This window comes from Bos indicus, chromosome 11 (assembly GCF_029378745.1).
Source record: "Bos indicus isolate NIAB-ARS_2022 breed Sahiwal x Tharparkar chromosome 11, NIAB-ARS_B.indTharparkar_mat_pri_1.0, whole genome shotgun sequence".
Taxonomy (NCBI): Eukaryota; Metazoa; Chordata; class Mammalia; order Artiodactyla; family Bovidae; genus Bos; species Bos indicus.
In genome coordinates, this window is record NC_091770.1 from 100,638,965 (window position 1) to 100,652,741 (window position 13,777).

At 54.2% G+C, this 13,777-nt stretch overlaps 1 protein-coding gene across 3 annotated transcripts in view; it reads left to right on the plus strand.

Moving 5' to 3' along the window:
* FUBP3 (far upstream element binding protein 3) overlaps positions 1 to 8,783 on the plus strand; it is a 49,623-nt gene extending 40,840 nt beyond the window's left edge. For all 3 annotated transcript variants that reach the window (XM_019971024.2, XM_019971025.2, XM_070799428.1), the window contains 7 exons: positions 937 to 1,097; positions 1,858 to 1,931; positions 2,254 to 2,334; positions 2,472 to 2,548; positions 5,123 to 5,194; positions 6,394 to 6,521; positions 7,419 to 8,783. In XM_019971024.2, coding sequence (XP_019826583.1) covers positions 937 to 1,097; positions 1,858 to 1,931; positions 2,254 to 2,334; positions 2,472 to 2,548; positions 5,123 to 5,194; positions 6,394 to 6,521; positions 7,419 to 7,427 — 602 coding nt within the window. In that variant the 3' untranslated portion in view covers positions 7,428 to 8,783. The remainder of the gene's footprint in view (positions 1 to 936; positions 1,098 to 1,857; positions 1,932 to 2,253; positions 2,335 to 2,471; positions 2,549 to 5,122; positions 5,195 to 6,393; positions 6,522 to 7,418) is intronic.
* The last annotated feature ends 4,994 nt before the right edge of the window (positions 8,784 to 13,777 follow it).

A 13,777-nucleotide genomic window follows, 5' to 3' on the forward strand; every position in this document is an offset into this window, starting at 1 on the left:
TTGTGGACACGTTACAATGAAATGACAGTTGGAGGTTAGTTTTGACTCTGGGTGGGGAGGGGTGACACAGAGACTGGCCTCTAGTCTTCGCTTTGATCCTTTGGGGCTCCCTGGTACCCTACTCCAGATTTTATACAGACTGTCCTCCTCCGGTTTTATAAAATCCTGTGCTCCAAATTCTCCTTGTATTCTGGCTTTACCCTACCCCAAAGAGCAGAGCGGATCTGTAAGTTCTGTGAAATCTGAAAGGAAGAATCAAACCATTGTTAATGCCGGTGGAGCTTTTGTTACGCAAATTTCATTAAGAGACTGGGACTCTCCCAGGTTTTCAAAGAGTCCAACTACATTTTCATTAGCCCTGCTCCACCCAGGCCTCTGTGACCCCCATCCTCAGCCTGCCTCTCCGTCTAGACCCGCCCCCACCCACGGTGAAGACAGAGACTTGAGGAGCGACAGGATGGGGGTATTAAAGGCCGGATGGGCTCTGGGTGTCGCTGGGCCTGTGGCTGTCAGTTTGACCTGTGGAGGGAGGGGACCAGCCCTGCGGTGACACCGCCCCCACCCCCCGCGGGGCCGAAGGCCCCCATTGTGCCAGGGAAGGGCCGAGCGGGAGGGAGCGCCTTCCCCAGCTGAGCTCATTGTGTGTAAATCTGCAGTCGGGCGCCTCAGCCCAGGACACAGACGGGGACCAGTGGCTTCTCTGTTGGGGTCCTTGCCTCAGCCTGGCTCAGAGGGCAAGACCAGCTTCAGGGTTTCACGCGTGAGACAGCCCTAGTTTTGACTAGAACCGTTCTCAAGCATAAGTGGACAGGACTTGTCAACTCCTAGGACGAGCGCTGGTGGGTGGAAAGCTCCCCCTGCTCCTCTGTGAGCTCCAAGCTTGGGGTTTGCCACACAGTTGCCCGCTTACCCTTGTGTCTGTCCTGCCGCCCACAGGGGGCGAGAACATCAAGAGCATAAACCAGCAGTCGGGAGCACACGTGGAGCTTCAGCGGAACCCCCCTCCCAGCACTGACCCCAACCTGCGGATATTCACCATCCGGGGGCTCCCTCCGCAGATCGAGGTGGCCAGACACCTCATAGATGAGAAAGTCGGCGTACGTACGTGGGCCCTGCAGCCTGGCTCGGGAGTCGCGGGGGTTTCTTTTGTCTGTCCGAGGTACCTGCTTCCCCCCAGAACCTCACACTTCCCGGGCCTCTGGGTCCTCTGGTGATGCAAGGGCCGCGGCCCCCTCCCCCGGTGCCGAGGGGCAAGGTCATGGTGCAGGGACACGGGCCAGGCCCAGACGCGCAGGGCTCCCCTGGCCACCGCTGCTCAGGCCCGAGCCGCGGCCCCGCAGGCTAGAGGAGCAGCCGGGCGGCAGCCTCCCCCAGCTCTGTCCCCGGACCCCCACGGCCTCGCCCTGGCGGCCAGCCCCTCAGGCCAGCCCCTCAGGCAGCGTTCATTGACTCTGGCTTTAGTTTCAGGCGCCTCAAAGCAGATAAAGAAAGGGAGTGTTGATGGAGGACAGATGGGCCACTGCTCACCTCAGAGGGGCCGTAGAGTGGCAGAGAGAGCCGTGGGCCGGCCTAAGTTGACGGGAGAGTCCAGCAGGTTGGTCCCTCCCCCAGGGCGGCACGCCAGGGCAGGTGCGGTGGTGCAAGACTGGCGGCGTGGCGCATCGGCCACCGGAGGGGCAGCAGCCACCCCTGCAGTCAGGCCCTTCCGCGGGGAAGGAAGGCTAGTGAGTGCCGCAGGGTGCCTTTACCCCACGAGTCTCTGTCTTCCCGGAGACTGTGGCTCGTCCCGGGGCGGGCCTGGGCAGAGGGCACTGGTGCGGCCGGCGGGCAGTGAGAGTCCCCTCTGTGCCCTGACAGGGGACCAGTATTGGAGCTCCTGGACCCTTTGGACAGAGCCCCTTCAGCCAGCCGCCTGCCGCACCTCATCAAAAGTGAGTCTTCCGCACCCATCTGGACTGCGAGAATTCCCTGCCCACCCAGGAGGCCCTCCTTTGCCGCTGCTTCTGGGGATGCCAGCCGGAAGCCCGGGGTGTGGGCAAGATGCATCCCTGTCATCCCTCTGGCCTGTCCATGGCTCACTGACCAGCACTGGGCTGAGGGCCTGCCCAGAGGGCAGAGGGTCCCCTGGCCCACCAGCATCCCCAGGGAGGGCTTCCCGCCCTGAGCTGGGTCAGGGAAGGGTGTCTTTTGTGAAAGCCCTTCGTATGTTGGGTCCTCAGCTCTTGTCTTTATCTGTTTCCCACTTTCTTTCAGCACCTTTCCTCCAAGGAGCTCAGGGTGCTTCCCAAACATTGCTGCTAAAGTGAACGGAAACCCCCATAGCGCCCCTGTGAGGTGGGTGGCCGCCTTTACTCTGCTCACTGGCTTCTCCGGAGACCTTGGTGCTTGCCTGGGGGTGGGAGGTGGGGTGGGGACGCTGGTGGGGAGGGGGTGTGGTCTGCCCTGGAATGAATGGCCCTTGTCCTCCGCAGTGGTCCTCCCGCCTTTCTGACCCAGGGCTGGGGCAGCACCTACCAGGCGTGGCAGCAGCCCACACAGCAGGTTCCAAGTAAGTGATTCAGGAGGAGGCAGGACCCCCGCTCCCAGACAGGCCTCCTGGGGCCTCGGGCACATCTCCAGCTGGGCGGGGACACAGGGCCTGACGACTCCTCAAACCTTTCTGTCCCACCAACCCCGTCCTCCTCCGGGCTCCAGTCTTCACCCCTGTTCCCTGCCAAGGGTCCAAGAGGCCTACGGCTTGGCCTGAGTGCCCCCGCCCCGCACCCCGCCTCCCCCGCACTGGGTGCCCACCCGCTGTCCCCTCTGGTCTCCAGGCGGCTTGGCCTGAGTGCCCCTGCCCCGCACCCCGCCTCCCCCCCACTGGGTGCCCACCCACTCCCGCGCTCTGGTCTCTAGGCGGCCTCCTCCCTGTCTTCTTTTCTGGCACCATCTTAGGAAGGGACTCTTTCTATCTCCTGAACTTTCAGAAAACACAAAGAGAATTTGCTGTCTTAAGAAAACTGATTGTAAAAGAGAAAGGTTGTTGGAATCATACCCACGCCCTCTCTCTAGCCCACATCAGCTTCAGGAACTCGTTCTTGAGTTCAGTTGCCGGGAGAGCTTATTTTTCATAGGCTTCCCCCCCCCAAAAAAAAACCAAAAGCCCCACGAAATTGCTTACCTTAGGTTCTTTTTGTTTTGGGACATCTGAAGGGCCAGCTTGGCGGTATTTGGAAAGCGCTCTTCAGCGCGTCGGCAGGCTTCCCTCGGCGCCAGGCCACTGGACATGCTGCTCTCAGGAGCTGGCCCCGGGGTTCCACCCCTTCCCCCCTGCCCCCCAGCAGAGCACTGGCTGTGAACCCTGCCCCAGGCACCTGTCAGATCCATAGCTAGAGAAGCACCCAGGAGTCCGGAGCCTGGCTGGATGGCCTTAGGCGTGTCCCCCTTTCTCTGGGGCTCCATTTCTTTTGTCAGTGAATTGAAAGATTTGGATTTGATTTCTAAAGCACACGTGAGCTCTGACACTGCATAGCTGTGTTCTTTACCTTCTCTTCTCTGGCATTTTCTTAACAAAACGTTTTAAACGTGCAGAATATCCTTAAGAACTCCACCACGAACACCTTCCCACCACCCAGGTTCTCCCCTCCCCATTGCACAGTGCTCGCTCACCCCACAGCCCAGCACATTTCCTTTCCTCCTGTTCCATCAGAAGGCACCCCCAGCATGGGAAGCGGCCTGGGTCAGGGCTCTCCCGTGCCCATCACCCAGGACAGAGAACCCGGGAGGAGCCCCCGACTGTGGGGAGACTGTCCCGTAAAGCTGCAGGGTTCACGTGCGTCTCCGAGGGGGTTGGGGTTCCTGCAGAACCCACCCCGCTGCTGCCCCAGGCCCAGGTGGGTAAGGAGTCAGCAGAGGCACTCGGGCCGAGTAAGCGGAGCACAGCTCGTCCTGGTGTTTCGCCGGCTCCATCTGTTCTGTTGCTTGTTTACTCAGGAATTGAGAATTGATTTTGGTCCATCTTGTCGAGAAGAAAAATCCTGTTGCCCACACCCTCCACATCTGAGCGGGGCGCCCCCACTGACCCGTTCCTCATGCCTGGCCTTCTCCGATCTACGGCCTCCTGTCATCAGCACCCAAGTCCGAGTCTGGTCCTGCCCCAGTAGGGAGGGGGCTCTTTCCCCAAACCCATGCCCCTCTCAGTCCTCAGTAAATTAACTCGGGGAAAGCATTTGACCATGAAACCTGATTTTGAGTACATTCTTCCTACCTGAGAATGTCCTTCCTGCCTGAGAATGAGATGGTTGGGTGGCATCACCGACTCAGTGGACATGAGTTGGAGCAAGCTCTGGGAGTTGGTGATGAACAGGGAAGCCTGGCGTGGGGTCGCAAAGAGTCAGACACACCTGAGCGACTGAACTGAGCTTCCCGCCTGCTGCAGGCGGTGATTCTAACCGAAAGAAGGACATTGGTGGGGCCTTCACAGGGGGACACACAGGCCAGCCCTCAGCAGAAGAAAGGTCCCGCCTTGTCTGTGGTCAAGTCTAGTAACCACCCCCCACCCCATGCCCCAGACAGACTGCTGCTGCTCTGCGCCTCCCCCCCCCAGCCTTTCCACACCCAGTAATTCAGAGAGGAGGGCGGGGGCCCCCCCTACACACATCCTCTGCCCCCCAGCCCACCCTGGACAGCGCGAGGCTGGGTGGGGGTCAGGTGTGCATTTTGGCGTCAGCCCCTCGCTGCGTGTACTCCATCTTGTCATCTTGAACATAGTTTCTGGAACTTTCCCTATGTGTTTCCTGTAATTTTCTCCTTGTCCAGAGGCAGCCATCAGTCTTTGAACAGTAAGGGCAGGGGAAGGGAGTGGTCAGTGCCATTTGGACTCTCTGTCCATCTGAGGGCCAATCCAGGGAGCTGCAGACAACGCTCAGGGCCTCAGGTTCTGGCCCCGGAAGCCCAGGTCTCTGACCCACGGGAGTCGAGGCCGCTCCTGCTGCTTGCCCTAGCCTCGCGGGGCTCAGTGGCATCCTCCCTCAGGCGGCCTGCCTCCCTCCTCCCGGGCCAGTGAGCGAGAGTGGAGAGCAGGGCCCGGAGCCTGTGGGCCGGGGAGCCCGAAGGCCTGACTGCCTTTGTGTTCTCCGCACAGGCCAGCAGAGCCAGCCGCAGAGCAGCCAGCCCGACTACAGCAAGGCCTGGGAGGACTACTACAAAAAACAGAGTGAGTGCTTCGGCCTCTCCACAGGGAGGCCCCGGCGCCGGGGCCCACGCCTGCGGGCTCCAGAGCCGTGGCTCCCGTCACCTCGCCGCGTGCCCTGTGTGCGTCCATCTGGGCGTCTGCCTGTATCTGCTCCACCTGCCCCAACCCTGTCAGCGAGTTGCGCGGGCGTCTTTGTCTTCCTCCCCTGCTCGATCTTCCCTTCTGGGCTCCACATGGGGCGAGCCTCAGCCTGGGCTGTCCATGTGAGGACCCTTGGTTAGGCCCAGGCCGGCCAGGGGCCGTCAGCCATCTCGCCACCCAGCCACTGCCCAGCTCTCCCTGGCCATCACGGGGCAGGTGAGGCAGGGAGGAGGTGAAACTGAGCGGGACCTCTGAGGCTGCAGTAGGGACTGAGATGTTTTCTTCCAAAGTAAGCTCCTCGCTGTGCCAGTTTTCTCCACTAACCCAGTTTTTTTAAAAAGAGGAGAAAACTTCATAACGGCAACCCTCCCCCCAATAAAAACTACCTCGAGTGAATCACTGAAAATGAGTCCTGAGCCCTCTGTGTGCATCCCACAACTGCTGAACCAGCGCGTTCAGGTGTGGTCAGAAGAGGTGTCTCGTGTCTTGAGTCTGAAGGATCTCACTTGCTGCTTGGAAGAGCGCGGCTCGGACACTGTCAGAGAAGCAGTCATCCTGTGTTTGCGATTGTTACCAGGCCCATAGCCCTTCTAGGGGCCGGGGCAGGGGTCAGAGGGGTCACCGTCCCCTGGAGCAGCTGGTGAAGGCACCTGTGCCCAGTCTTCCCAGACCCCCCCAACCCCCACGGTCCAGATCCTGGACCCCCATGGGCTGCGATGCCCCGTGCAGGCGCGCGCACATACACCCCTGCTGGGGCGCCTGCTTCCTTGCCCTCCCTCCTCCCACCCTGGCCCCGGGCACTGGCAGGGAGCTGGCTGGACAGACAGACGGACGCCGAGAACATGGCTGATGAGAGAAGCAGACTGTAGGTGTGGAGCGGGGCCCAGGCGAGAAAGCTCTGATAACCATGCTGTCTGCAGCCATGCTTGGGCAGACCACGTCTGGCCAGACAGCGTGGGCATCAGGCACTTCGTCCAGGCGCCCCCTGGGAAGCCTCCCAAGAGGCTCTGGGAAGGGGTTCCTGCAGGCTGACTGTGCCCTTTGCCTCCCAGTAACCGGCGCTCTGCTTTGCCTGTCAGGTCACGCCGCCAGCGCCGCGCCCCAGGCCAGCACCCCACCGGACTACACCATGGCCTGGGCGGAGTACTACCGGCAGCAGGTCGCCTTCTACGGGCAGACGTTAGGGCAGGCGCAGGCCCCTAGCCAGGTCTGTAGCCAATCGCCCGCGACGCCGGGACCACCCAGGCCTCCACTCCCCCACCCCAAGCCTTCTGTGTGTGCCTGACCTCGGGCCCCAGTGGTACAGAGCCACCACCCTGGCCCCCTCCTCGCCCCTGCTGGAACAAATTGGAGCCTCTTAGGGAAAGAATAGGTTAGGCAGACTGCCGGGCTGAGCGGCCTCGGTGTCTTCCTCTGGACCCAGGCTCCCAGTTGTAAGTGAGCCTGCCAGGCTGAGCCGGCCCTGGGCAGGCATGGCACTGCCCCTGGGGACTGGTGGCCACTGCCCAGTGCTGTTCTTGAAGAGGGTGGGGTGGCCAGGCTGTCACTTTTGTCCCCAGTCAGCAGTGAGGGGCAGCAGGCGGAGAGCAAGTCCCCCCCTTCCAAGGCTGGAAACCAGAGGGCTCTGTCCAGAAAGTTTTCTTCCAAATGTGGGGAAGACGGGGGACCAAGTACTCCTGCAAGCCGCATTCTAGGTGACCTGATGCCAGTCAGGTCCCTGTGCACAGTCCCTTGGTGACCACAGGCCCTGAACCCCCAGACCAGTCTGTCATCTCACTGGGAAACTGGGCCCTGTGGGGACAGGAGTTGAGGGGGGGAGGCGGTAGGTGACCAAGGAGAAGTGTCATTCACTCCCCTCTCCCCGCCCAGGATCCCCTGTGGAAGGAGGCGCCCAAGGCCTCATGTGTGAGAGCTTGTCTGGGCCAGATCCCGGGTGCGAGGGCAAGAAGGCGCTGAGACATTGGCGCTCACACACGTGTGTGTGTGTGCACGCCCAAGCACGCGTGTGCCAGTGCCCATTACCTCTCTGCAGACAGAGCCCCAGACGGCACATCAGCACCTGAGACTGTGCCCTCAGACTAACCTGTCCCCCTTCCTTCCACAGGAGCAGTAGGACCCGCGGCTCCCCTCCCTCAAAAGCATTGTGAGCAAAGACCTGTTTGTAACAGAGGTTTTTGGATTTGCAAACCCTTTGATGAAGAACCTTTGTTTTGTTCTGTGAAACACTATATTTAGATTAACAGAATTTTTCTAAAAATCAGGAGAATTAGTTACTAAAAATTGCTGACAATTTTTGTTTCATTATCGTTGTTCGTTACTTCAAATGCGTAAGCTCTGGGAATCTTTTTGGAGCAATACCTGCAGATTCTGGTACCAGAATGTGCCTCAGAGCGGTGACATTTCAACGTGGTGTGTTCTGGTTTTGTTTTGTTTTGTTCGTGTGTCTCTTTATTTACAGTTTTTTCTGTTGCAACAGAAAAAAGTGGCTTGGAAGTCTTAGGTGGTTTGTAACAAATTCTTTAAAAAAATTTTTAAACAGTATTTAAATATTCTTAAATGTGTAAATTCATTAAATGTTTTACTTCTAATTTCTTGTATCTTGGCTGTCTGGTTTTATTGCATTTTTTAAAAAACTGAACTATTATGTATTGTAATTAATTATGTGAATTCTGAATTGAGACAGATAATTGTATTGCTGTCCAACAGGGATCGGGAGGGGGCATTTTTTAGGGTTTGTATAATTTCTAGAGTTCTAAGGGGGTTAATAATATAAAAATGTTTTTGTGTGTTTAGCAGATGTTTTTTCATGTCTCCATTATCTACCGGTTGCAATTGTGTATCTAAGACCTCCAAGCTTGTTTTAAAAACAAAACAAAAAAACCTTTCTCTATTCTCTCAGAAATATAAATACTGTTATTTTTAATATTAAAAATAAATTCAATATAACTTTTAACAAACACTGTGGAACATTAAACCGCATAAAAATGTAGTAACTATTTTTTAATTCCAAGGTGTTTTTTGCTTTTTTCTTTTAAATATTTTCTTAATATTTGTCAAATTAACTAGATGAATAAATAAATCTAGCATTAACCGCAATATGAATTAAATAATTTTGATTTAATAAAAGGGATAATATGGTTTCCAATGTTTACTGTAGTGTATCTTGTACAGGTAACATGTATTTTTAAAGGAAAGAAAAACGGAATTGAAGCTATTTTTTTTTTCTTGCATTTTTCAATTGACCTGGGGGACATTCCGTTTGAGATGTACTGAAGTTACAGTGTCTGGGAGGTATTCTCCTTTTTTTCCTTATAATGCTTGAAATGTCTAACTATTAAAAAAGGCAATTGGAAAATGTTATGCATGTTGTTTTTTTAAAAAAAAAAAGACGTGTTCTTTTTATTTGACTGACAATTCATTTTACACTCTACATAATAAAATTTCCACAAGACATCTTGTGGGCAAAGTATTTTTCAGTCTGTTTGCTTCCGGTCTTGTTCCTCCCACGGCCCCTGCCTGCTGCCCGCCCCCGCCCACCCTTCCAAAGAAAGGCTTCTCGGTCCCATCACCTGTGCTGCCTGGCCCAAGCTGATCCGAGCACAGCCTGCGTTTGCAACTCCTTCGTTAAGCTAACTTTACGTTAATGGCTACGCATCATCTGACAGTTTTGACTTTAGAGCCTGGGTTACCATCAGCCCCCTTACCTGTCACATCTACACATCTCTCAATGTGGGTTTGACACCAAGAAGTCAATAACGGGTCTCCTTGCAGGGGTGCTGTCATCGTAAGTGGAGCCGGAAGATTCATCGAGGGCAGTCAAGATGGGGGTGGGGGGGGGGCCGGGGCGGGGGTCCAGGCACATCCCCGCACCTGAGTCAGCTCTCTCCCGCCCACCTACCTCCCCACACACCCCTCGGAAATCAGAACCTAAACGGGCAGCCTGGATGTGGCCCGGTGCATCGGCCGCCCGCCAGTTCCTTCCACGGCCCGGGGCCTGCCCCTTCCCTGGATGGGTGCCGTTTTCTGTCAGCCCACATCAGTGGTGGGACCTGGGCAGCTGGGAGAGCTGGAAAGTGCCAGGAAACATGCTCGTTCTGTTTCAGTGTTTTTATGAAGGAGACAAAAAGGGGTGCCCCTACCCCCGGGTTGAAGCCAGGGAGGGTCCTGTGGATTCAGGACACATGGGCACAGTGTGGGCCCTGGACTGGAGAGTTTTTGAGGGGGTAAGGAGATGGGCGTTTGAACTCTCCTTTTCCTGCCTCCTTTCCCATTGGTGGAAGTGACCAGCTTTGAACAGAGCTCTCCCCTTGACTCTGAACTCTCCTCCCTCTGCTGTGAGCCGTGCGCGTGAGGCACCTCTTGGTTTAGACACAGGGCTGCGAGGAGGACCCTGTTTAGAACCTCCTTATGGCTCATTCTCATGGCATGTGACTCCCGTTCTGGTCCCTTTTCTTCTCTCTACCCCAGGCGCTTAAGAGGAGGGGGAAAAAAAGCATCTGTGGCTCCTTTAGGCCAACAAGGGGTGTGGAGAGCCGCCCATCTGTAGCCATTCTGAGGCCTGTTGAGAGCCGGAAGACAAAAAGGAGACGTGGCATCTCTGACTACACCTCTAGAGAATCGACTTTGACGTTGAGAAATTGAATAGTAAAAGCCACTTGGAAAGAAGGAGGGGGTCGCGCCAGAGAAGGGCATAAACGCTGATGGTGGGAATGGGATTTAGGGAGACGGCATTACAGAGAAGACTTCCTTCTAATTCATCTTCCAAGCTCCGTGCCAAAACAGCATTTGGCATGGTTCACAGGGAGCGATTGTGTGATAATGAACCCTAAGGTGTCCCTTAATTGAAGACTGAGCATTGCGGTTTGTGCCAAGAGTCATAAATGGCGCAGGCTTGCGGGAGGATGCATTTTCTTAAATGTATCGGTAAGTACAGATTAGCGCTTGTCCCCAGTGAAATGCCCATACTATAAATTATGGAAATCTCTCTCTCTCTCTCTCTCTGATGCAACCTTTTATTGAGAGGGGGTGGGGTGCAGTATAGCAGGAGGAGGGGGGAAAGTTTGCAAGCATATGAAATTTGGCCTCTCATTAACATGGCGCCCACGGAAGATGGTTTTCATCAGCAGTCTGGTGTCCTGGAAGGCTAAAGTGCTTGAAATGTACCAAGTTCAGCGATTGTGTTCCATTAAGAAAGCTGCATGGTCATCACGGGAAGGACAGTCTGTGTGTTGGGGGAGGCGGCGGAGGCGGGGCGGGGGCCCAGGCTGTCTGCAGAACTCTCGCCTTGCCTCTGTTCTCCATCACACGAGTATGCCTAGTTTCTGCCAGCCACCTAAGCTCAGGTTCCAAGGACCCAGCCAGGCTGTTCCCCATCCATCCAAGAGTTTGGGCTCGGGGTGGCGAGTCCTCCAGCCAGGGTGCCTCCATCATACCCCTGGTCTCAGGTAGGAGGCGTCCTTCTCCAGGGGTGATCATCTATGACATCCTCACGCATTCAGGTTGGCTGGGGTACAGACAGCGTGGTGCAGGGCTTGGTCCAAGATGGAGTCTGGACACCATGGAGCCTCTGCTTCTGGCTGGCTACAGCAGTACTGTTTCCTGAGCCCATGTCTGGCCTGCTGGGACCCAGCTGGGGTTTTTTAAGATGGGCTAATGCAAATGCTCCTGATAGACTCTTCGAGATTAATGGCCAGAAAGTGGACTGACACTCAATTCCGCAGGGGGTGCTGGTCCGGGTCCACATCTTGGGTGGAAGGGCAAGTGAAGACAGCCCTGAAACAATGGGAATCTTTGCTGGCCTTTGTCTTGAGGGCCTGTGAGTAGCATCTCCCGAGAAGGTTCTGGCCCTTTTCCAGGCATTTCCTCTGCTGGGGTCTCCACACCTGGGGAGTCAGGCAGGTCCGTGCTTCCCCTTTCCCAGATGAGGGCTCAGAGTCAGAAGCGAATCAACCGCCTTTATCCACCCAAAATCATGGGCCTTCCATGCCGGGTTCTCTGCTCTGCTTCCCCTAAGACTTCAATCGAGAGAAACACAATTGCCCACCAGGACCTCATGGTCAAGGAACGGGGACCCTGCCATCGCCACCAAGTGAGATGCTTGGTAGGAGGAAGAAACGGTCGTGAAAGTCGGTGCCACGTGACAGCCACGGGCGAGGCCCTGCCGGTGCACTGCAGTCAACCATCTTCACTGATTCTGTATTTGCAAATCCACCTACTCACTAAAATGTGTTTATAACCTTAAGATCAACACTCACCATACTTTTGTGGTTATTCCTAACAACAAAAAAAAAAATTTGAGTTGCCTGGTTCCCATGTTCCCAGCTGAGATGAACCAGGCAAACAGTCTGTCTTCCAGTTCCAGCTCATCCCATAGCAAGGCTCCTTCCTCCCAGCACTCTCTTTAGTGCCGTGTATTTTGCATTTTTGCGCTTTCTCTGGGTGATTTTGCATTTACAACGACCCCTGAGGTAGCGCTGTCTAATGATGTGCTTTACAGAGGAAATACAGGTGTGAGGTAAGCTTTGCTCAAGCATGAGGTGCTGTTGGCTGTGAGTTCAATATTAATGAATCAACAATAATACTTTGGCCACCTGATTTAAAGAGCCACCTCATTGGAAAAGACCCTGATGCTGGGAAAGATTGAGGGCAAAAAGAGAGAGGGCAGCAGAGGGTGAGATGGTTAGATGGCATCACCCACTCAGTGGACATGGGTCTGAGCAAGCTCTGGGAAACTGTGGAGGACAGAGGACCTTGGTGTGCTGCAGCCCATGGGGTCGCTGCAAAGAGGTGGATACAACTTAGTGACTGAACATCAACTGTATATGAAGCAAAGTTATATGCCGGTCAGTTGATGAAAAAATGCAGTGGGCCTATATTTCCCCAAGAAGCAAGGGTTCAGTATTCACAGGTTCAGTGTCTCTGCAACTTTATAGAACATCACATTGCAAATAACAAGAACAGACTGTATCTCAGTTTCCTGCAAGAGCCCCATGGCTCTGGGTACCCACATGGGAGATGAGGAACAGGTTTGAGTAGGTTCTTGCCAAAGTCACACCCCAGATATGGAGACAGCAGAGCAGGGCTCAGACCTCAGTCCGACTGTAAAACCTGTCCATTGTGCCCCGCCAAGGACAGAAACAGACATGTTCGAGGGCCCCCTAAGTTCGTTCTAGAGAGATCTAACAGGTTCAGCCCACATGGGGAGCAGAGTGGAAGGTTTAAAGATACAAACTCAAGCTTCCATCTCCAATGCTCAACAGTCATCCACAGAGTGGGGATAACAGCTACCTCCCAGATCTTGGGGCTGAGTGGGGGGATCCATGACTGTATGTAAAGCCCTGGCTTATCCTGAGCTCTCAGAAAGTAGCAGCTTAGAGGAGTCACTGAGTCACTGGGAAATTGTGGAAACTGTGGAAACTGAGTCCACAGCTTTTGACTGCTTTGATGGTATTTTCTGCTCCTCTCTGAGGGCCAGGACAGGCTGAGATCTGAAACAAATTCAGCCTCAGCACAGACCCTCTAAGCTTCCCCTGGGGTCTCTGGGTCTCCCCAAGACACATGATCTGAGGCCCAGCTCATTGGTTCCCCGGAGTCTGGGCAGCTATAGGAGATGCATGCACGCTCAGTCATGTCTCACATTTTGCAACCCCACGGACTGTAGGCTGCCAGGCTCCTCTGTCCATGGGATTCTCCAAGCAAAAATATTGGAGTGGGTTGCCATGCCCTCCTTCAGGGGATCTTCCTGACCCAAAGATGGAATCCAGGACTCCTGTGTCTCCTGCATGGCAGGCAGATCACAAAAATGACTTTAAAGCTGCTAGGATTTTGATTGGGATTGCAATGAATCTATAGGAAGAATCGGCAACCTAACACCATTGTCTTCCAGTCTATGAACGTGGTATAGCCCTGTCTCTTGTTTAGTTCTTTGATTTTGCTCTATAATTTTCATGGTTCTCAGTATAAAAGTCTTGCACATCTTTCCATTGATTCCTGGGTTTTTGATATCTAGCTGTTATCCAAAATGATGTATTTTCCATTTCAGTTTTTTGGCTGGTGATAGAAATATAATTTATGCTTACACATTGACTTTGATTCCAGTGACTTTACTTGAATTCTTTATTAATTCTAATAACTTGTAGGTTTATGTAGCATTTCTATGTACAGAATCATGTCATTTATAAATAATGATGGTGTCTTTTTTTGCATTCCAATCTTTATGCCATTTGTTTCTTTTTATTTCTTCCTATTACTGGCCAAGACTGCCAGTACACTGTCAGCCAAAAGGAGGGAGAGTGGTCTTGTTTGCAGTCTTAGGGCACACTTTCAATAACTCGCCATTAATTATGTGTGTTGGACAATTGTCATAGATACATTTTATCAGGTAAAGAAGTTCCCTTCTGATTCTGTGTTGCCAGAAGTTTTATCATGAATGAGTGTGGAATTTTTCACATGCTTTTCCTGCAT